This window comes from Python bivittatus, unplaced genomic scaffold (assembly GCF_059951505.1).
Source record: "Python bivittatus isolate LINGU-HERP-01145 unplaced genomic scaffold, Pbiv_v1 ctg000970_np1212, whole genome shotgun sequence".
NCBI lineage: Eukaryota > Metazoa > Chordata > Lepidosauria > Squamata > Pythonidae > Python > Python bivittatus.
Genome location: NW_028277121.1, coordinates 3,825,173 through 3,846,994, shown reverse-complemented (window position 1 = coordinate 3,846,994; position 21,822 = coordinate 3,825,173). Strand labels below are relative to the sequence as shown.

The 21,822-nt window shown below is 46.2% G+C and overlaps 1 protein-coding gene across 4 annotated transcripts in view; it reads left to right on the top strand.

Annotated features, from left to right (window-relative positions):
• The window catches only part of ACOX3 (acyl-CoA oxidase 3, pristanoyl), a 32,351-nt gene that overhangs the window by 4,373 nt on the left and 6,156 nt on the right, over nucleotides 1–21,822 (top strand). For 3 of the 4 annotated variants that reach the window (XM_088131246.1, XM_088131243.1, XM_088131244.1), the window contains 13 exons: nucleotides 122–355; nucleotides 1,413–1,487; nucleotides 2,836–2,925; nucleotides 3,291–3,434; nucleotides 6,461–6,549; nucleotides 7,622–7,718; nucleotides 7,913–8,095; nucleotides 8,742–8,864; nucleotides 12,334–12,454; nucleotides 13,014–13,136; nucleotides 17,372–17,479; nucleotides 18,886–19,001; nucleotides 21,009–21,183. In XM_088131246.1, coding sequence (XP_087987372.1) covers nucleotides 122–355; nucleotides 1,413–1,487; nucleotides 2,836–2,925; nucleotides 3,291–3,434; nucleotides 6,461–6,549; nucleotides 7,622–7,718; nucleotides 7,913–8,095; nucleotides 8,742–8,864; nucleotides 12,334–12,454; nucleotides 13,014–13,136; nucleotides 17,372–17,479; nucleotides 18,886–19,001; nucleotides 21,009–21,183 — 1,678 coding nt within the window. The remainder of the gene's footprint in view (nucleotides 1–121; nucleotides 356–1,412; nucleotides 1,488–2,835; nucleotides 2,926–3,290; nucleotides 3,435–6,460; nucleotides 6,550–7,621; nucleotides 7,719–7,912; nucleotides 8,096–8,741; nucleotides 8,865–12,333; nucleotides 12,455–13,013; nucleotides 13,137–17,371; nucleotides 17,480–18,885; nucleotides 19,002–21,008; nucleotides 21,184–21,822) is intronic. The other variant, XM_088131245.1, reaches the window with a different exon arrangement.

Genomic DNA, 21,822 nt, shown 5'->3' with positions numbered 1-21,822 from the left:
CAGCTGATACTTTATGTGCTTTTGTTCATACGCTCTTGCATTATTTGTGTTAAGTAAGTATATGTTGCTTACAGTGGGAAGTTCGAACTGACTTAAGCATTCTGAATTTTTGTTCATGAAGCACAAAATATTCTCAGCACTTGAAAATGACCCTCTGTTTGCTCGTGTTCCTGGAGAAGAATTGTCGCTTGAGAAGTACCGGGAGCTGACCTTTCTTCGCTGTCGGAAGCTTTTCGAATATGATTTTCTAAGTTTGGAGGAGATTCTTGAAAAACCCTTGAAAGTGGTAGTGCTGATCAGCTGCCTGGGGATGTACGATTGGTCTCTCGGGACCAAGTACTTGCTCAATTCCCAGGTAGGTGAACATTGTTGTCACTGTACTGACAGGCTAGAGCCACAGGGCCAGTCCTTGTGTTTTGTTTCCGAGAAACTTCTCTGGGGCGCTCTTCCACATAGCGATGGATGACCTGACATTTTCTTTTTATCATAATCATTAACTTGGTTGCACAAGCGTGTGGAGTTGCCAGCGGAAGGCCATCAAGGTAGAGCATTCTCTTGTTCTCGTCTAAATACAGCAGTGCGTAAACTACCTAAAGTGCTAACTCAGAGCCATTATTCTGTTTGGAAAGCTTAAGCAGCACTCTCTGCTTTAGGCGTAAGTGCTAAAATTAGTTTTTGTGAGATGCGATACATGCCAAGCTGAGAGGGAAAGAGAGGGAATGGTGGGAAAAGCTCTGCAGCCAAGAACAAAAAAGCAAAGGCTGCTGACATGCTCAGGGCAGTGAACAGGTGATATCTGGGCTTCTCTGTGGGGCAGGCCTCCGTGTAGAAGATCCTGTAAAGCAGGGCTTCTCCACCTCAGCCACTTTAAGATGTGTGGATTCCAACTCCCAGAATTCCCTAGCCAGCTGGAAGACAAAGGGGAGGGTTTGGCAGTGAAGGGGAAGGAAGAGGTGGGGATGAGCAGGAGGGAGGAGCTGGGTGCACCCAGCTTGTCCTGCCCACCTACAAGGTTCCTCTGAACGTGGCTCAGCGGAAGCCCCCAACTCAGTGGGCTGGGTTTTAGCGTAGCTGGACTGCAGCTCCACCCAGAATGGTCTGGCCCAATTGCTTGTTCAATGCACAGAGCAAAATGCAATTTCCATAATTTATTTTACTCCCTTATGTTTCCTGTAGGAAGTTTCTTGACTTTCTTGAGGTTTTTTTTTCTTGCAGAATAATCTAATTTGATCTAGAGCCATTTTGTTCTAAAGGAACTGTCTTGCCTGGAAGGAAAGCTTTTCTGTTTTTTACTTGAGCAGCAAGTAGTGCAACATCTTTACATTTAAACTTTTCTGATTTCATAATTCTTAATTGCCTTTTTTTAGTTCTTTGGCTTCTGTTTAAAGCAACGTCTTGCTTTAATGTCATAGGTGTTCAGAAGTACCATTGAGAGTACAGGATCTGAAAGACATGAAAAAATTCTTAAACAAGTCGAAAATATGGAGGTACTTCTTTTATATTGTTTGAAAGTTGAAGTTATTGACATCACTTTAAAAAAAGATTACTTTCATAAGAAATAATAATAATAATAGAAATCTTCTGTAAAATAGGAAGTTCCTCCCTTTTTCTTTTTAAGTTTTACTTTGTTAGTACTGGGAAACTCTGCAAGGCCTTCACCGATTAATATTCTCTTGCATCATTTTGTCTTCTCTTTTGATTTCAATCTATTGTGCACGTTAGCTGAATAACCAACGTCAGGTCTTTCCGTGGAAGGTCCAAGGCAGCTCAGGGACCCAGACAGACTGGGTTCCACCTTTGAGCCCAGGGGTTCTTCGTCACAAAGCAGAACTGCACCAGTTGAGAAAACATGCACCCTCTCTCCAGGGAAGTGGTGACCTCCCGGGATGTAGATAAGGATCTTTCTGCTGAAGAGCTGTACTTAGTCCCGTAGCTGTTCAGACATGGGATATCTAAACTGAGCCTCTTGAAATGCTGCTCTCCTTGAAAAGCCTCCATGCACAGTGGACAGAGTTTATCTGTGAGAAACGTTTTCCTTCACTTTGTTTCTCTCTGCCCTTCGTCTACTAGGAGCCTTCGTGTGCCACCATAGACCAGAATTTCACAGCACCCATGGTTTCCTGCAGATGCAGTGCCTGCCGTTAGATCCCCCAGCCAGCTCCTCTGGCCAGGTCCTTCAGCTAATAAAGCTAGACGGCTCTGGATGTATTTGACGGTGGTGTATAAATCCAGGGTTCTGGCCGGTTTCTCTCCTGGCAAACCCAGAGCAGAACATGGCTGGAAGTGAGCAAGATTTCCTGGTTTATCAATCATAAGTTACTGTCTGAACCATCTCAAATTGTCAGCTACAGCCCCTGGCAGGAGGAGCTAGCAAGAAGCGGTCAGGCTCTCTACTGGCATGGTTTCTCAGACGTCTTTTGTTACTTGCTGAAATGACCTTCTGTTTGATCCTTGTCTTGGACTTGGCCTTAGAGTGCTTGTTTCTCTTGTCCCATTTAAGCCCCAGGAGAGAGCAGGCTGATGTAAGCCGTTGGGTGGATTTCCTGGTTGCGTAGGAATTTCCTAAAGGGAGTCTTCACGATGGTGGCTGCGATGGTGCAATCAAAGCTCTGCCAGCAATGGCATGAAAAAGCAGACGGAGCTTTGATTGCGGGAAGACTGCCAAGAATAGATCCGCTGAACATCGGGCAGCCACCGCTTAGCCCTGAGTCACTGGATCGGTGGAAACACGGGACAGCTCTTCCCTTGTTTAGGCTTCGTAGCACAAAAATGCTTCTGTTCCTAGATGGTTTTGTTTCCACGGATTAAGATCTCTTTTATGTCCCTTGGCCGTAGGTTTTTGGATGTTTTGCGCTGACGGAAATAAGCCATGGCAGCAACACCAAGAATATCCGAACTGTTGCTAGATACGACCCAGCCACACAGGTTAGATTATCCACCAGCGGTTGCCTCTAACGCTTAGTTTTTAATTGTATTAAAATAATACATTGTACGGTGAAACTGTGTTTGAATGGACTAACTGGTTAGTGGAGGTATCAGTTTTTCCCCAGAATCTGGCAAATCACATAATTACGGCAGCGCAAATAAATTGTATCATTTAAATAATTTACACATTATCTCTCCGCTGGAAGAATTTAGATTCGGGCTTTGACGGCCGGCAAAGCTGGTTGTGAAATTTCCTGTATAAGTATTTCCTGTTGTGTTTCAGTCTAACAGTGCTAGTATAAAATAGAGCCAGACAATTGGTGTCTTTCCTGTCTAATGTGAAAGGTCTTTTACCAACTGTGCAGGAATTTATTCTTCATTCACCTGACTTTGAAGCTGCCAAGTTTTGGGTCGGCAACATGGGGAAGAATGCCACTCACGCCGTGGTCTACGCCCAGCTCTATACTCCAGATGGCCAGTGCCACGGATTGCATTCGTTTGTGGTGCAGGTGAGAGCAGATGTTCTTGCTTTCCAGGATTTTGGAAGTAGGCAGGTTTCCTTACTCTTTATGTGGAGATACGTACCATTGGCGTACCATAATATCCCGTTTCGTGGAATTGTTATAGAGAGATCTTAGGTTTGATGTGGGGTGTTTTGTTTTGTTTTGCTTTGCTTTGCTTTTTGTGCCTTTGAGTCAGTGATGACTCCTGGCAACCACCTGGATGAGTCCCTGCAGTTTTCTTGGCAAGATTTCGGAAGTGGTTTGCCCTTGCCTCCTTCCTAGGGCTAAGAGGGAGGGACTGGCCCAAGGTCACCCGGCTGGCTTCATACCTAAAACAGGACTCATGGTTTCCTGGTTTCTAGCCTGGTGCCTTAACCATGACGCCAAACTGACTCTCTTGATGTGATTAGAAAATGCAAACATCGAAATGTCTTCATTGCTTGCTATATAAACCTGCTTTGGTTGTCGCTGAAGCCAAGGAGAGCCAGGGCGGTAAATTGTTGCCCTAGGACAGGCGAGACCCAGGTTTAATGGATTGTTCATCTATAATTTCAGGATTTATGGCCACACATTTATGGCCATCTGGTGGATTCTGGGTGACTCAGATCGACCCAGGTTCAAGTTCACCCCCAGCCCTGAAAGTGAACTGGATGAGTTTAACAGTTGTTCCCTCCCAGGCCAACCTACCTTACAGGATTCTTGTCAGGATAAAATTAAAGGAGAGGCTTCCTTGTACTTCTGAAAGAAATATGGGGTAGACGTATTGATTTGAAAATGATAAAAGCAATTAAAAAAAAAATACAGCAAAATACCATTAGTTGAATGACTTAAAATTAAAAATGGCTGGCAAAATATTGGAGCCAAAAGGCATACTGTTTGTTTGTTTATCCAATATATATGGCTGTTCATCTGTTCAAAGAAACTCTGGGTGGCAAAGAAAATAAAAAACCCGAACCTTCCATTATAACCAAAGGGACCCAAACTGAAGCCCAGTAAAATTTCAGCAACCACAAATCACAGACAGGTAGTCCTCACTTAACGACCAAAATTATGATGGTGCTGAAAAAATGGACTTACAACCTGTGCCCAAAGATATGGCAGTTGCAGTGCCCCCGCAGTCACATCATCAAAATTCGGCCGCTTGGCAGCCTGCCTGCACTTAACTGCAGGGGCGCTGCAGCTCCCCCAACCCACCTATCTCCCCCATCTATGCCCTTTTGGCCACCCTGCACAGCAGCACCTCGTGGCGGCAGCGCCAAGCCGGGGGCTGAAGTAGAGGTCTGAGGCCTTCAGCAGTCTCGGCCAGCTGCCACCGCCCCCAGGCCTTGACTTCAGCCCCAGCACCACCGCTGTCACTGAGAAATGCTGCCTCACACCCCACATCACTGGCCTTTGCCGCCTCGCGCCATTCCCTGAGCCACGCCTCTCATTTCTTCCTTAAAGCTGGCTTCCCATTGGCCTATTCTTTCCTGAAGCGTCCCATAACTTCTGTCCCATTCTCATGATCCTTCGGAAACCTTCTGGTCTTTCCCAGGTCTCACAAGAATGGAAATGCCGGCTTTAGGGAAGGAAGGAGAGGTGTGGCTTGCAGTTATGGGACTTGTGGCTTTGGGAAGGAATGGGATGTGGGAATGTCCTTGGGAGCCTGGGCCCAGAGATGCTGCCTAGGGAATGGTCAGATAAGAGACAGCATGGTCCGCAGCTGGATAATGGGCAGGGCAAGAGGCTCAGAAGGGATCCTCCCTAGTTTCTTGGGGGGTAAAGGAGATGTGGGGAGAACTGTACTTTCAGACTCGCAAGATTCTGTTAATGTAGCCTTACAATAAAGTAGAATTAGTTCATCTGGGGGCTTTTCCTGGCTGGTCTCTCTGGTAAGGCTGACATTAGCCCCATTCTGTATAGAGCTTTAAAGGTAACAACCAGCACCTTGAATTGCACCTGGAAGCAATGCAGTTCACATAGCAGCCATGTCACACGAGTGTACAGTGTGCACCCAAAACTGCATGTGCGTCTGCGTTCTGGACTAGCTGAAGCTTCCAAGCGCTCTTCAAGGGCAGCCCCACGTAGGCAGCATTGCAAGAGTCTAGTCGAGAGGTGACTAGGGCGCGAGTGGCTGTGAGTACCGCCTCCCGATCTAGGAATGGGCACAACTGGCGCATAGATGTATTTGTGCAAAAGCTCTCCTGTCCACAACTGTCACCAGCTTCTCAGGCAAGAGCTGTGAGTCCAAGAGAACCCCTGTATTGCGCACCAACTCTGCCTGGAGGAGCGTAACCCCCCTTAGAGGCAGCAGTGGAGAACCACTAGATCCAGGGCTTAAGCCACGCACTCTTGCCAGGGTTGAGGCGAAGCTGCTTCTTCCCCAGCCAGACTCTCACAGCCTCTGGGCATTGGGGAAGCCCCTCAACAGCCTCACCTGGATGGCTTGTCCTGTTCCTGAAGGAAAGGAACGAGTCTACGTCTCACATAGCAAGCTGGCAGCTGTGGAAAAGGCCTGCTTTCTTCTGTCCTGGGTGGCATCCCTTCCTGACTTCCTTGCACTGAGGAGACAGATTCTATTTTGAGCAGACCTGGGCCAAAGCCACGCGGGGCTGTTGTTTGGGGTCTAGACAGGGCCCATGAAGAAGAGCAGCTCTGCTGCTCCACAGCAGGGACTGGTTTGCCATGGTGATGGTTAGCCCAGGCAGGGGAGGCTGCCCTTTTGGTGGAAAGTGACATTTCTCTCATATTGTGTGGAAAAATGGGAATACCTTGTCACCCTGGCGAAAGTCCTCCTGCAGGATGAGAGCCCCAGGCTGTGGTGGTCCCAGTGGACCCTTCCCAACTCATTTCCTCTTGTTTCTGTGTTTCCAAGGACCGGGAGAGCTGCTTCCACAGTGAGCTTCTTTGCATAGCTTTTCTTGGTTGATTGCTTACTGTTAAGCCTCAGCAGATGATACTGATGACCGTAAACAGTACAGCTGCAGCATCTTAACCTAAACAAAATGGTTCCCATAAATGTATTCACTGATTTGAATTTTCCATGCTTACAGATTCGAGATCCAAAAACCCTGCTTTCAATGCCAGGTGTGTTGGTTGGTGACATAGGCAGGAAGCTTGGGCAGAATGGTTTGGATAATGGGTAAGTATCCACCCGAAGACCTTCTCGGACACCATAAAATCACTCTTTCCATTCAGGGTTAGGGTTAAGGCTGAGGCATCAGGCTAGAAACGGGGAGACTGTGAGTTCTAGTCCTGCCTGAGGCACGAAGCCAGCGGGGTGGCCGTGGGCCAGTCCCTCCCTCTCAGCCCTAGGAAGGAGGCAAGGGCAAGCCACTCCTGAAAAATCTTGCCAAGAAAACTGCAGGGACTGGTCTGGGCAATCTCCAGGAGTCAGCACTGACTCGAAGTCACCCAGTCAGTCAACCAATCAATAAATAAATTCAGGAATGTTAGAGTCCAAGGCTTACTGGAGTTGAAACAGCTTTCCCAGTAAGCCTGAATATAATCTGAATATACAAGAATATTTCTTTTAAACCTATTAGGTTTATACATTCCGTAGTCTCAGCAAAGGGCACCATCTGGCCAGTGTTGTCTGGACTTGGAAGCTGGACAGGTCAGTCTCTGGATGGGAGACCTCCGGGGATTTCAGAGCTGTGGGCTGGGCTGCCAAGTTGAAAGCCGTCCAGGGCAAGCTGCTTCCGGAAAGCTGTGTGGGATTGTGTACCAAGCAGCGGCGTCTGCAAGGTCTCCTTGCTTTGGCTAGAGGGGGGGAAGCAGCATTGTGGTGCAAGCTCTGCCCTTTGGGTGTGTGGGAGTTGTGACAGAGAGAGAGGGTTGTTGGGGCTGGTGCTGCAACATTGCTGTCCTCAGCCTGATTCCCCAGGTAGTCAGCTTGACTCCAGAGACTCCCTTTAGCATCGCTCGGATTGCTCCCTCCAGCAGGAGATGAAGGCAGCCTCGTAGTCGATTCCCAGCAAGCTGTTGAGTTGCAGAGCTACCAGGCTGCCTTGCTGTGTCCCAGCAGGGGAGAGGGGGAGAAATCCTGCCCCAGAGCTAGGAGCAGCCTTGCAGGCCTCAAGATGGGTGAGAGCAGCAGTTCTATATACCATCATGCTTTGGGGGGGCGGAGAATGTGCTGTTCTGGCTGAGGGTTTCCATGTCTGTATTCTGAGCCCGAGAGCCCCCATTCAACCTTCTCTTGAAACTGCCAGGTTTGCTATGTTCCACCACGTGAGGATACCCAAAGAGAATTTACTGAACCGAACTGGAGATGTGACTGCTGAGGGGAATTACACAAGTGCGTTCAAGGTAGGAACTGTGCTTAATTAATATCAGGAATCTTAATTATATTAAAGCTCGATTCCTTTCTATTTGGTTCTTCCTCATATGCCATTTTCTGGATGATTTTCAGCAGTTGCTATAGTATGGGAGGACCTTAAAATATCCCATAACGTTAAACACTGGTGTGAAGTCTTCCTCTTGGGACTGTTGTGTTTCCCCAGGATCACAAGCAGCGCCTGGGGGCTTCCCTGGGAACGTTGTCCAATGGGAGAGTTATGATCATTGCTATGTCTGTGGTCAATTTGAAGCTGGCCATATCCATAGCCATTCGCTTCTCGGCCACCCGACGCCAGTTTGGGCCGACAGACGATGAAGAGATACCCGTTCTGGAATACCAAATGCAGGTAACAGCAACCTCTTTGAAATAGTTAATTCAGCCAGGCAAGGATCTTGCTCAAAGTAAAATCTGGCTCTTACAATGGGAGGGTCTCACGGTAGCTTCCTTCTGGCCGGTATTCCCTGTTGCTTTGCAAAACTCTGTGTCTTGGCTTTAAGGAGAACAGCTCTTTTGTGAGCAGAAGCAATGAACAGCTGAGAACTGGGGATCAGTAGACAGCAACGGCGAGCGGTAATTGGGAATTAGTAGAGATGTGTGTCCTTGCCTGTGTTTCTGGGTCTGTTCACACACATTACTGCCCCATATTTAATTTAAAAGATTAATTTGAAAGATAACGCACGTGTATAAGATACCTTTTGGTCTTGACATAGATACGTACAGAATTATTGTCTGATTCATTTTAGTGATATGTTTTTATTTGTAAACCAGACTTCTATTTACTAAACCAGATCACTGACTTGGAAGAACCTAAAGTAACATGCAAACTTGGGATGGGCAGGAGCAGAAGGTGATAGGAATCTGTAGGATTTTAGGCAGCGTCGAGAGTTCTGAAAGTTTCTGCTTACAGAATTTATACTCGTGATGAAATGTATTCTTGAAATGATGTGACCCTCACAGCTTAATTCATAATTCAAATGTTATTTGAATTCCAGCAGTGGCGCTTACTTCCTTACTTAGCTGCAACGTACGTCTTGGACTATTTCTCCAGAACGCTGTTCATTAATTCCATTGAATTCCACATAGGGCTCTTGATGAAGGACAAGAGTTCCCAGCAGGTAGGAGAATCTTCTAAAAAAGTGTTCTGCTGTCACAAAAGACTCTTTTGAAACTCTGGCACTTTGGAAGGATGGTTTGTGCAATGAACTTGATAGATTACAGTGTTGTTGTTTTTTCCCATGGCTCAAAGTTCATGTTATGTCTTATTTTAGCAAATCACCCAGAGATGACTACAAAAATAATCTCTAGGGGGGCATTGCGTTGAAAGTGTGGAAATTGCTTTGGGCAAAAACTAATGTAATCACAATGATTTGAAGGACATGAAGGAGAAATCCATTGATATGTAGTCACCATTGATATTAATAAAGTCTTCCCTCATCTGTACAAATATTCCATTCATTTTGAATGGAAATATTGAATGCATAGGTTTATAATGTTTGCATCTCTCCTCAGATTTACAAACGTGTGTGTATTATAACAATCAATATTTTATTTATACTTTACTTTTTCTGCAGCTCTGTCCAGCTGTTTTTTAGGGATTTTTTTTTACAAAAAAAACCCAATCTATTTGCATAAATAGGGGGGAGATTGGCACTAAAAACTGGACTCCAGTCTGGAGCAAGAGGGCAGACGCCCTCTTGGGTTACCTGCACCCACACTGCCCCAGCAGGGTGAGTCTTAGCTGACCAAGCCCAGCCCTGCGGCTCACACTCCCCCTTCCTGCCTCTTCCTCTTCCAGTTTTACATCTTGGCTTCTTACCAGCAGTCTGTGAAGCAGCCATGCTGATCCATCACCCAGGTCATTTGGCTGCATGTGCTTTTGGAATGCTCTCTTTGGACCTTCCCAAGCGCTGGAAGCAGTTAACTTCAATGGGGAAATGATCCCCAGAACGCTTGATTTTCCCTCCATGTGTCTGTAACAGACCACAGACTAACTATTGTTTATGCCTTGTAGCCCATCGTTTGTTCAATTGTTAAGTCGTGTCCGACTCTTCGTGACCCCATGAACCATATCGCACCAGGCCTTCCTGTCCTTCACTGCCTCCCTGAGTTGGCTCAGTTTCATGCTCATTGCTTCAGTGATGCTATCTAACCATCTCATCCTCTGCTGTCCTCTTCTCCTTTTGCCTTCAATCTTTCCCAGCATCAAGGTCTTTTCCAAAGACTCCTCTCTTCGCATTAGGTGACCAAAGTATCTGAGCTTGAGCTTCATTATCAGTCCTTCCAATGAGCAATCAGGGTTGATTTCCTTTAGGATTGACTGGTTTGACCTCCTAGCAGTCCAGGGGACTCTTAAGAGTCTTCTCCAGCACCACAGTTCAAAGGCGTCAGTTCTTCGGCGCTCGGCCTTCCTTATGGTCCAGCTCATCATTACAGAACGGCTATTGACCATTTACTCTGGCAGTTGTGAGTGCAGGTAGAAACGAGAGACAGAAACACCAGCTATACTGGTGTAGGGGGATGAATGCTTTCTGCATATGCTCAGAAGCTGAAATTATGCCAAATGCATGCTGATGATCTTTCCAAACCATAGTCCCACCCCAGAATGGAAACAGAACAAAGGTTTGCTTTTCAGAAGTAATAGATGTCTTTTGAAAATCTTCTGTACCCTTGTATTTTAGCTTGTTACATAATGTTACAGCTTTAGGGATTGTTCAGGGTTATAGGCTGCACACGAAGTTTATATGTTTTTAAAATTCTATTTTAAGCTCTGGATAAATTTACAAGGTCTGTAAATTTACATGTGGCCCTAATAATTGTTTTAGTCTCTGTAATGGATTAAACTGAACCCATTACAACGGCAGATAATGACACTATTCCGTGCTGAGCCTCCATTTTGGGGGGATTTCATTCCATTTTCAAAAGAGTGTGTCTCCTTAAGACTTCTTGTGAAGCACCACTGCCCCTCCTGAAACTGCCTTCTCTTCTAAAATCAGTGATTACTTCAGCCTTCTCCATCAGGGATTGAATTTTTGCCCCTTTCTTCTTTGACAGCCAGGGTGGTATAAAACTGTAAAGAAAATGCAGCATATAAACAAGGCAGCATTAATGCAATTAAAATCCAGATGAAAATCATATGTTAACATAAATCTCTATCCTGACCTGTCCTTTATTCCTAAAATTGAAGATTCTTTCCCAGGATTCAAGAACTGATCCATCCTCACTGTTTCTCCCCTCCTCTCCTTCAGAAACTGTTAGATACAGGCGAGACATCTGAAAGTAGCTAAAAATAGATTATCCATATAGCAAGACTAGGCATGCAGATTCCTTATTTGTTTAATCCAGCTTCTCTGCAGCTGTGCTAATCGGTTCCTTATGCACATGGGAGCTCAGGATGAGTGAGGGGCCCTTCGACCGTTAGCTGTCATTTTTGTTCCAATCCCCCTTTAAGATTGCTTTCTTAACTTATTTGGAGATTGGTGTTTGGTTCTCTTTTATTCTGTTTCTTCTCCTCGCCTTTCTCCTTGATCCCATTAGGGTGCAGCTGCTCCTGAGCAGGGAAGGGAAACGGGCCAGCCAAGCAGCAAGGAGCAGGGCTGGATCCTGCTCCTCCTGCTCACTCTTCAGGTGTGGAGCAGCGCCCCATCTCCCATGCAGTCCCTGGCCTTCCCAGGCTGGCATTGCCCATTGCCTTCTGTGGGCCTGGACCTTTGCCCCGTTGTCCTTCTAGCGCGCTGCCCACCACGTCCTGCCAAAACCAGAACCTTTCTTCCTGTCTCCCATCCTACAAGGAAGTCTGGCAAATTAGCCAGATCACACTCCTGGAAACTGTTCTGAATCGTGTAAGGTTTTTTCCTCTTCAGGTTCAGAATTTGAATTGTCCTTTATGAGTCTTGTTCTTTGCTCCCCCTTGAAATTTGGTTACTTCCGGCAGCTTGCATGAGGCCTCGTGGGGAGACTCCTCAAAGCAAACACCCTTGGGTGACTTCCCTGGAGGATCGGAGACAGCAGGGCCTCAGCATCCCTTGATGTCCCTGCTGACCCTGCTTCTGGCCACAGGGGCGGCAAAACGTCACGGAGGCAGGAGCGTGGCTGGGAGAGAGAAATTTGGGGCACGTTCCCCTCAGAAAGAAGAGCCTGGGGCACATCTTGTAGCCTCGGATAATCAGTGCAAAGAAGATGGTTTGCTGTGTGGTACCCATCCCCTTTCCGCTCAGAAAAGGGGCTCCTCAGGCCGGCATTCTTTGAGAGACTTAGATTATGAGCACGTAGCCAAGGCTGTCTTGACCTTCATTTTTGTGTGGTATCTAGACATTTAAGAATGCCATCAGATTCCCAGGAATTCCTTTTGGACCATAGAACACTTGCTAAATAGACACGCAGATCAATTCAGTCTGAACGTGCGTGTTACAGGCTACAAGGCAGGAAACTCTGAGAAGGTTTTTTGTTTTGTCCGGTTCTTCCATTGCATGTGCCTTTCCCCAGTTAGGGGCTGCTGGACAGGCCATCATCTTGCAGCGGGGATATGCCTGAAGTGGGAGGGGGCTGTAATGGTGACCACTGTGCTTTTCCTTCTTCTTTCACAAGGTTGAGCTGGGGCGTGAGATCCATGCCTTGTCTACGTCGGGCAAGCCACTCTCCTCCTGGCTTGCCCAGCAAGGGATTCAAGAATGTCGCGAGGCCTGTGGTGGACACGGCTATCTGGCCAGTAAGTGCACTGCTACTTTTCCAAGTGCAGCTGAGCAATCCCTCCTAAACACCTCCTGCCAGCAGCAGCAGCAGCAGCAGCACCCAGGAAGGAGGAGGCTTCTCAAAATACACATGAGGGGATGTACTGGTGCAAAATGGTGTTCCTTTTTCACTAGTTAAAAGTTTAACTCTGACAGTGTTACCCGTTAAATGCATCGCTGTCTCTTGCTGCTGTTTGCCTTTGACTGAACTTCCTATCTTCTGTTACCAAGCTCCTTGGGTGCTTGAAAATTGAAACGCAGATAGAAGTGGGTTAGTTAATTAAAGGTCCACTCCAGTTTTTCAATTGAAACAGAAAACTGGGAGTTTCCAGGGCACTTGCAATTCAGTACCACAGTTTTTTGCAAGCTATATGCCTCCCCCAATCTGAGGTCAGTCTTTAAAAATCTTACATTCAACCTTGACAGAGGCTGATTTCTCATAATTTTCAGTAAGAGAGATTTTTTTGTAGCTTTTAAACACATGACAGTTCCTTCGTAACGCTTGTGTGTTTTGTCTGCTGTTTATTCCCCCCCCAGTGAATCGTCTGGGTGATATTCGTAATGATAATGATCCGAACTGCACTTACGAAGGAGACAATAATGTTTTGTTACAGCAAACTAGCAACTACCTGCTGCGGTGGGTGAGCGCCAGAGGCCAAGGTTAGTGTGGAGGACCGGATGTTGCCGTGTTCAGATCCTGGAGAGGAGTGAGTTCGGGTAGTCAGCAGATGCCACGTGAGCCACTCAGGGCTGTAATCCCACTGTCCACCGCTAAGCTAGTCTTCATGAGGCTGTAGCGGAGCCTCGTGTGCTTTATTGCCCTGCCTCAGTGCTTCTCAGCCTTGGCAACTCTGAGACTGTGGACTTTGTCTCCCAGAACAGCCCTGGATGACCCAAACTCAGACGAGGTTGAGAAACGCTGCCCTGAATGGTCCAGAAGGAAAAGAAATGGAGGAGGGAGGGGGACACGGATTCTTTGTGGCAGAGTCTTCTGAGGATTTGCAGGAAAAGAAACAGTTCGGGTGATCCCTCAGCAGAGCTAATGAAACAGTCTGGTCTCATCTGCTGGGCACGTGAGCTTGGTGAGATGGCCGCTGCTGGGTGGGGCACAGAGAATGAATGGGACCGGCCTCCTTTTTGCTCCTTCCTGACAGTCTTGGAAGGATGACGGTGGAGGAGGGGAGGAGCAGAGGCTAGAGCAAAACAGAGAGCAGCTGCCTTCCCTTGGCAGATTTCAGGCCCTGCGTGGGATATCCTGTATCTCTGCTATCACACAATTCCAGGAATCGTTCTGTATTATGGATGATGAACAGCGTGTTAAAAATGTTCACAGGTCAAACACACATGCAAAATGTAATGTGTTTGGCCCTCAAATGCAACAGAGAACATACATTTGAAAATAAGTACTCTGCTTCCAAGAAGAATGTGATGCTAGCTCAGTTTATTATGGTTGCTAATTAGTTTGTTATGACCTTCAGGTAAGAATGCCAGAAAATGCTGACTCCTGTATAATATTTAATAAATGGTTGGTTTTATTCTGCTTAAATAAGCTCCTTGGAGACAGTCCAAACCAGCTGAGGGTAGCCAACTCTCTTCGACTCTCAGTGAGATAGGGATTTGTCTGTCCCAGCGTGTGAAGTCTGGCCTTGGCAGATTGATTGGAGGAGACTGATCAACGGTCCAGTGGTCAAGAAGGCAGTCCCAGCAGGCATTGTGGAATGCTAGGAGCACAAGACGCTTAGACATCCTGGTCATCCACTGCAGCAAGAGAGGTCTCCAGCCATGACGGTTCTCTGTGCTGCTGGATTAAGGTCTCTTATGCAAAGAAAACGGGACTGTCAGGTCTAGCCCAAAGAACTCCTGGAGACCATGCAGGTTCAATCAGCAAGGTTTATTAGCCAGCGCCTGTTTACAGAAAACTTCTCTGACTGACCACTAGTTCCCAGGCACAGCTATCCACTATCTTCCGGAATGTTTAGGGATGCGCCAGCTTTCTCCGCTTATCTCCAGAGCGTTGCTCTGGAGACGAGAGCACCGTTTTCACCCCCCTTCCTCCATTCCAGTCCATCACAGGGACTGCCTCTGTGCAATGGCTGTTCCACGTAAAACTCCATCACACACAGGTTTCTGTTGTGCAGTTCATCTTTATCTACAACTCCAAATCATCTCAGTCCAAATCTAATTTGTTGAGCAACAGTGGAGATGACCACTGGCAGTTGCAGCCACAAACCTGCACGTGGGCGGTCCTTGGACCAGTGGTAATTCATCTCAGTATCCAGGTCAGCAGAGATGTCTGGCGGCATCCAGGGTGACTGGGCAGCCCTTCTAGGATAGCACTGTCCATCCTTGCATGAGGGAGAAAGTTAGAAAAGGTACCCTAAACATTGCTGCCCCACAACATGTGTCCTGCTAACTGCAGCTGGCAGATCTTAACAGTCGAGCATCAAGAAAAACGAATCAAAGAAAACTTGTTTTCGGACCCTGGATTGTCTGCAGCTTGCTGGATAGAGACAAGGTGTCAAGGCTTGAAAGACAAACAGCACTCATAACAGCTGAACTCAGCCGTTACAGCACTGACATTGCTGCATTCAGTGAGACCAGGCTGGCGGAGGAGGGTTCATTACAGGAAGCAGCGAGTGGATATTTATTATTTTGGAAAGGGAAGCCACAGAACTGACAAGAAGACTCATGGAGGTTTTGCAATCAAAACTGCTCTTCTGAAGAACATCTCTTCCCTACCCACTGGAATAAATGAACACATTTCTGCTTTCCTCTCAGCAAGTCCCAGTATATCACTATTGTCAGCAACTGCACACCAGCCCTTGTGAGTCCAGTCAGAGACAAGGAAGGTTTCTATCAGGACCTGAACCAGATTATTCAAACAACCCCCACCAGTGACAAACTCGTCATTCTGGGCAACTTCAGTGCTAGGGTGGGGACAGACAGCGACAACTGGGATGGAGTCTATGGGAGACATGGGCTGGGAAAATGAAATAGCAATGCCTGCTGGTTCTGAGCAAATGTGCTGAGTGCAACCTGTGCATCACTAACACGATGTTCAGACTTGCAAACAACTACAAAACTACCTGGATGCATCCCAGGTCCAAACACTGGCACCTACTTGAGTATATCACAGTACGTCAGTGTGACCTTAAAGACGTCACCATCACCCAAGTCATGCAAGATGCTGAGTGTTAGACAGATCACTGCCTGGTCCAGTTGGTCCTCAACCTGCTCTTTTACATCATAAGCAATCAAGGACTGTCAGAAAGTCATTCGGCATCGGTAGACTGCAAGACCCAGGCCAAGTCCAGTGTTTCCAAGATGTACTTAATGAAAAGCTCTCCAGCAATTTACCGCTTGTAGGAACCTGTTCCGAAAAGTGGATGCAGTTTAAAGATATCATGCAGACTGCAACAGCTGTACTGGTACTGAAAACCTGGAAGCATCAAGACTGGTTTGATGAAAACCATGAGACCATTTCAGCGGCCCTCCAGGCCAAGAACAAGACCCATGCAGACTGGTAGAACGATCCATCATCTGTCTCAAAGAAAGACAAGTTTAAGCACCTGCAGCCCAAAGTACAGTTGGAACTGCGAGAAATGCAGGATGAGTGGTGGCAGAGAAAGGCTGAGCCGGTGGAACTGTGTGCAGACACGCATCCCACCAGAGAGTTCTTCAGCGCCATAAAGTCAGTTTATGGTCCTTCTAAATCAGGATGCACCCCCCTGCTGTCATCTGATGGGTTGAGCCTGATCAAAGACCAGAAAGGACTGAAAAACCACTGGGCTGAACAGTTTTCCAACCTACTCAATAGGCCGTCCACAGTTGATCATGATGTCTTACAGCAGATTCCTCAGCTGCCAGTCTTGGATGCCCTAGGCCTCCCTCGCTCTACTGATGAGACCAAGAAAGCGATCTCACAGATGAACTCAAATAAAGCAACTGGACAGGATGGCATTCCTGCTGAGATCTACAGAGCACTAGACCCAAACACCTTTCAGGCATTCGAAGACATCTTGGAAGACATTTAGTTCACAGAGAAGATGCTTGATGACTTCTGCAATGCCCTCATTGTGGCTCTCTACAAAAATAAGGGAAGAAAATCAGACTCTGGAAGCTACAGGGGTATCTCACTGCTGTCCATCACAGGCAAGATCTTTGCCTGCATTCTCCCGAGCAGACTTGTCACTGTCTCGGAAAGGAACCTCCCGGAGGTGCAGTGTGGCTTTTGGCCAGAACAGAATACAACAGACATGATATCTGCCATGAGACAAGTCCAGGAGAAGTGCATCGAGCAGAACAAGCCTCTTTACTCTGTCTTCACTGACCTGACAAAGGCATTTCACACTGTAAACAAACAGGGAGGCTCTCTGGGTCATCCTGAGATGTTATGAATGCCTGAGAAAATTCGTGAAGTTGATTCAGCTACTCCATGATGGAATGACAGGACAGGTTCTTTACAACGGTGATACATCAGCTGCATTTGCCATTTGCAGTGGAGTAAAGCAGGGTTGTGTGCTAGCCCCAGACCTGTTCAATCTGTTCTTCGCCTGCATGTTGTCACTTGGTGTCCGGGGTCTGAAGGAGGGAGTGTACATCAGGTACTGATTGACCTTCGCCACTTGAACACACGGTCAAAGTGCCTCCATACAGTCATCCAAGAAACCCTCTTTGCTGATGACGGTGTGCTCCTGGCACACAAAGAAAGAGATCCTTAGTGCTTAGTTGAGACAGGAGACATAGGAAAACAGTTCAGTCACAATATAGTGCACCATGAACACAGAGATGAATATGTGTTTGAGTTTCACTGGGTTTCAGAGTAATAGATATATAATTATTCATGCATTTTGACTTGAGATTTGGATTTGATGTCATTGATGTTTCATTTACAGGTCCTATTTCATCACCTCTGAGATCAGTTGATTTTTTAAAAGATTATGATGATATTCTCTGTCAGAAATTCATGGTCCCAGATGCTCAAGACCTCATGGACTCTTCAGGTAATTCTCTTTTCCCATTGCCCTTCTTGGATGTGCTGCAGTGATCTCCTTTCAGGATTAGGGGCTTGCCAAGCACCCAGATTGCGATCGTGTGACTGCGGAGGTGCTACAGTGGCCATAACTTTGGGGATCAGTAATAAGTCCATTTTTCAGCATTGTTGTAATTTTAAACGGTTGCTGAATTGAATGGTCATAACTCAAGGACTACTTGTAGTGGTGTGAGTCCAGCAGTAACAATCCCAAGGAAGTTAACATTGTACTGCAACTGGTCCTAATCAGTGACTGGAAAGTACTACATAGGGTCAGAGTGACCAACAACCCCAAAAGGGAGATGACTTAAATTAATAACAAAGGTGGTAGATCCTTGCTTGAACTTTAGTTAGAACCCACCTGGCTTCCAAATGCAGAGAAGCATTTGATATACAAACATGAGACTGTAAAAACAGCTGTACGAAATTTGGATTGAAGAACCTTGAGAGGTCTGAAGAGCTGAGATGCAGCCTGCGTTAGGAATTCTTAACACCAGAGCGTATAGTTCCTGCCTCATCCCTGAGATGTTTCACTGTTTTTGGAACACATTGCCTGATGAAGCATTCTGGAGAACTTGAACATTGGCTCCCTTCATTGTGTTCAAATACAGATCTCTGAACAGAGATGTCTGTCTGTCTGTCTGTCTGTCTGTCTGTCTGTCTGTCTGTCAATCAATCAATCAATCAATCAATCATATTTATATAGCCGCCCATCTCACACAAGGTGACTGGGCGGCATACAACAATTATACTTACGTAAGGTGCTGTAAAATAATCCAAATCTTGAAATCACAGAACATCTCACTTGGGCACCATGTAAGGTTTGGTGAACTTTGGCTCTTAATTTCAGGCTTTTCATGGGGTTGGTAATGTAGGAAGTCTGAACTTACCAAAGGAATGGCTCCCTGGAGTGGGGAAGCAGGAGCACTCCAATGGGTGCAGGAAAGCCTGGGTATCTTGTTTGGCCCTCCTCAACCAGGGGATGGATGGGAGGAGGTGCCAGGCAGAGGTGGCAGACGGGCTGGAGGGGAGAGTGGGAGCCATCTTGTGTGGTGACTTGAAGACGCCCATGAATTGGTTCCTGAAATGAACAGCCATGATCTTGGTGCATTAAGTGGAACTTCTCTACGTCAGTGGAAATGGATTCACCTCTCTAGTATCCTCTTGGTCACGGTGCCTATTTATCCCTTTCATGAACGGGAGTAGAGAAAACTGCACGCAAGAAAAGATCCATTTTGCATGTGGACTTTACTTCTGGCAATGCTCGTAATGCGTGCAGGTGGTGCTCATTACAAGTATTGCTGTACAAACATGGCCCCTTGATTACGTTGAATTGCCTGAATGCATATATAAAATAACTGCAGTTCCTTTCTCCAGTTTCTTTAAGGGCATACAAGTGGCTAGTTTGTTACTTGCTCCAAGAAAGCACCCAAAAACTGAGAAAGCAGGAAGAATGTGGCTGTGCTGATTTTGAGGCAAAGAACAATAGCCAGGTAAATTTAATGTTCTAATTTCATAGAGTTCTGTGTTTTCCTATCAGTGATGGTAGTAGTCTCCACTCACTTTCATTCCATGGACATGCTTTGTGGAACGAGTATAGAATTCATCTGGAACTCTTAAGACCTGGGGATGTTTTGTTGATGCTCTTCTGTTTCAGACACCTCTTGTTGGGACAATTGTTCAATTAAAAAGCCTAGGCTGTATCAGGGTTGCATTCAGAGTAGTTTCCAGCATAGATTTTTCACTTCAAAGAAATACATGGGTTACATATAAGGAATATGGCAGAGGGATGTTGGAGAGTCGTACGATGTATTACCATCCCAAGTTGCCTGCCCAAATCTGGAAGAATTCTGTCCTCAAGCCCTGCACTCAGGTTACGTATCTAGGGCAGGAGGGGGCAAGTGCTGTCAATTTGGGCCCCACTGGGCTTTGCACAGCACACTGAGGATCACATACCAAAACTGAAGGGAGGGAATAGGATCCATTTTGCCCCTTAATCTCCCAATCCAAAAATGGTGAAGGCCTGAAAGTGCTGGCCCTTCCCATGCAGGGAGGTTCTTGGGGCCACAGAGTGATCCTGGCACATCTCTTTGCATCCTACTTAGGGCATGAATTGTAACTTGCCTCTGTGCGGTGACTCTCTGTTTGACCATTGGTCTCTGCACCTGCTGTCCACAACAATCGTGCCACCCGGTATGAGTGGGCAGTGGAACAAAGCAAGTGCAGAAAACACGCTGGCATTTTTCTAAAGTAGGCCCATAGGGAATGGCAAAGGTTAAGGGGTCCACTCCTCTAAAAATGACCTAAATTGATGGCCATCATTGTAACTAACAGCAGCAAGTTCATGGTTTAAGAACTGTGTACCAGGTTGGGTAAATGTGCTCCATGGGAGCAATTGTAACATATTTTTTTTCATTAAACTTGATAATACACATAATAGAAAATATTATAAATGTAAAAGGAGAAAATTAAGCAAAACTAACTAGAAAAGGAAGAAAAAGAATAAATAAAAAACTAGAAAAATCATTAAAAGGTATCTAAAAGCACAAGATTTTTTTTTTGTTCAGTATAAAAGTCTTAAGTATTTGTAGTACAGATCATTGTAATTCAAAATTTAGATACTGAATTAAACCAGATTATGCAGAATCATACTGTCCAATCTTGCCCCTCTGTCAAAAGAAAAGTAATTCAAAGGCTAAGAGTTGACAGAATTGGTTACACAAACGTCTTTCCAGGAGTACTTTATCATCTTTACAACAACCAGGTACAGTTTATCCAAAATTCATAAAGCAGTTAATTCCAGATTTTGGAATATGGTTTAAGAACAAATTGACTTCTCTGAACCTTAATTTCTAAGAACTGCAGCTTGTGTTAGAACCCTTGGATTCAGTGCAGAAGTACCATATTAAGAACAGAAAGGCCTTTCTGGATCACATCAAAAGGTCCTCTGTTTCCCATCCTGTGTCACAGAACAGGCAACCAGACGCAATGAGGAAACTTGCCAACATAGACAGGAGGGTAGTAGCTCTGGGTCAGTGTTGACTTCTGGCAACTGCCTGGACGAGTCCCTGCAGTTTTCTTGGCAAGATTTCAGAAGTGGTTTGCCCTTGCCTCCTCCTCCCTAGGTCTGAGAGGGAGGCACTGGTCCACGGTCATCCAGCTGGCTTTGTGCCTAAGGCTAAGAGCTAGAACTCACGCTCTCCTGGTTTCTAGCCTGGCCAAAGAGCCAGGCAGTTGTAAATAGTGATCCAGAGTGGCAATCGTGGATCACCTGGCGATCTTCCATGACCTTGTCCAGTTCCCTTTGAAAATGATCAGGAAGGTGCCCATCACCATGTCTGATGACAGTAAATTCTGCAGATGTTGTTCATGCGTGTAAGTGAGCTTTTTTCAAGGGCAGATGGTGGTTCTAAAATACAATTAAAGAAGACACAGTTTGGTATGTTTGTAGCTGCGCTATTATGTTGTCATTCTGAATTGTGCTTTCCCTTTCTTCACAGGTGTATTATTGTCGTTCTTTAGCCATAGCTTTTATTGAACACACAGTTTTACAAAGATACCATAAACACGTGCACAGTTCCAGCACACCAGCAAGCCTTCAATCGGTACTGAAGCTTATTTGTTCACTCTACGGACTGTGGTCTTTAAATAAGCATATGGCAATACTCTACCAAGGTGAGATTGGCTTCATAGGAGCTCTGTGACCCATAAATGTTTGTCATAAAGCACTTACAATTCATCTTATCCACTAACCTGCTTAGAAATTAAGGTGTCCAGTTGCGCCATCTAATAATCAATCTGAAATACACGACATCCTTGCAGTTTCAGCCTCCGTGCTTTTGCATTTTAGCTTTTTAGTGATAACTGTTTTTCTAAAGTAGGATGATGTATTTCTCTTTACTAACTTAGGGTAAACTTTAAATCTTCCATTCTGCTACTTAAAACCTATTTTAGGTTGTCCTGAGTAGAATCATGGCCAAATTGAGCCCTAAGTGAAATCAGCAGGTTCGCTTGCTACTTGCGTGCGTCGTTTGACCCTGCCTCTGAACGCTCAAGATTTAATGGTTAATGAGAAGCTCCTATGCAGGACTGGGGCTGTGCAGCCTTTGGATTCAGGATCCCCCAAGTTGTTGCAGGGGGTGGGCAGCCATGTGATGGTGGGAAGAGAGGCACAGCTGCCTCTCGGATCTGCCCGTGAAGGCCCCTCCACGCTCCGAGGCGCCTTTTCTGAATTGCTTCCCACGTGCTGCACCTCTCTGTGCAGGAGCGTTTCCTCCTCACCCCTTTCCGCATGATGCTGTAACAGTTGTCCTC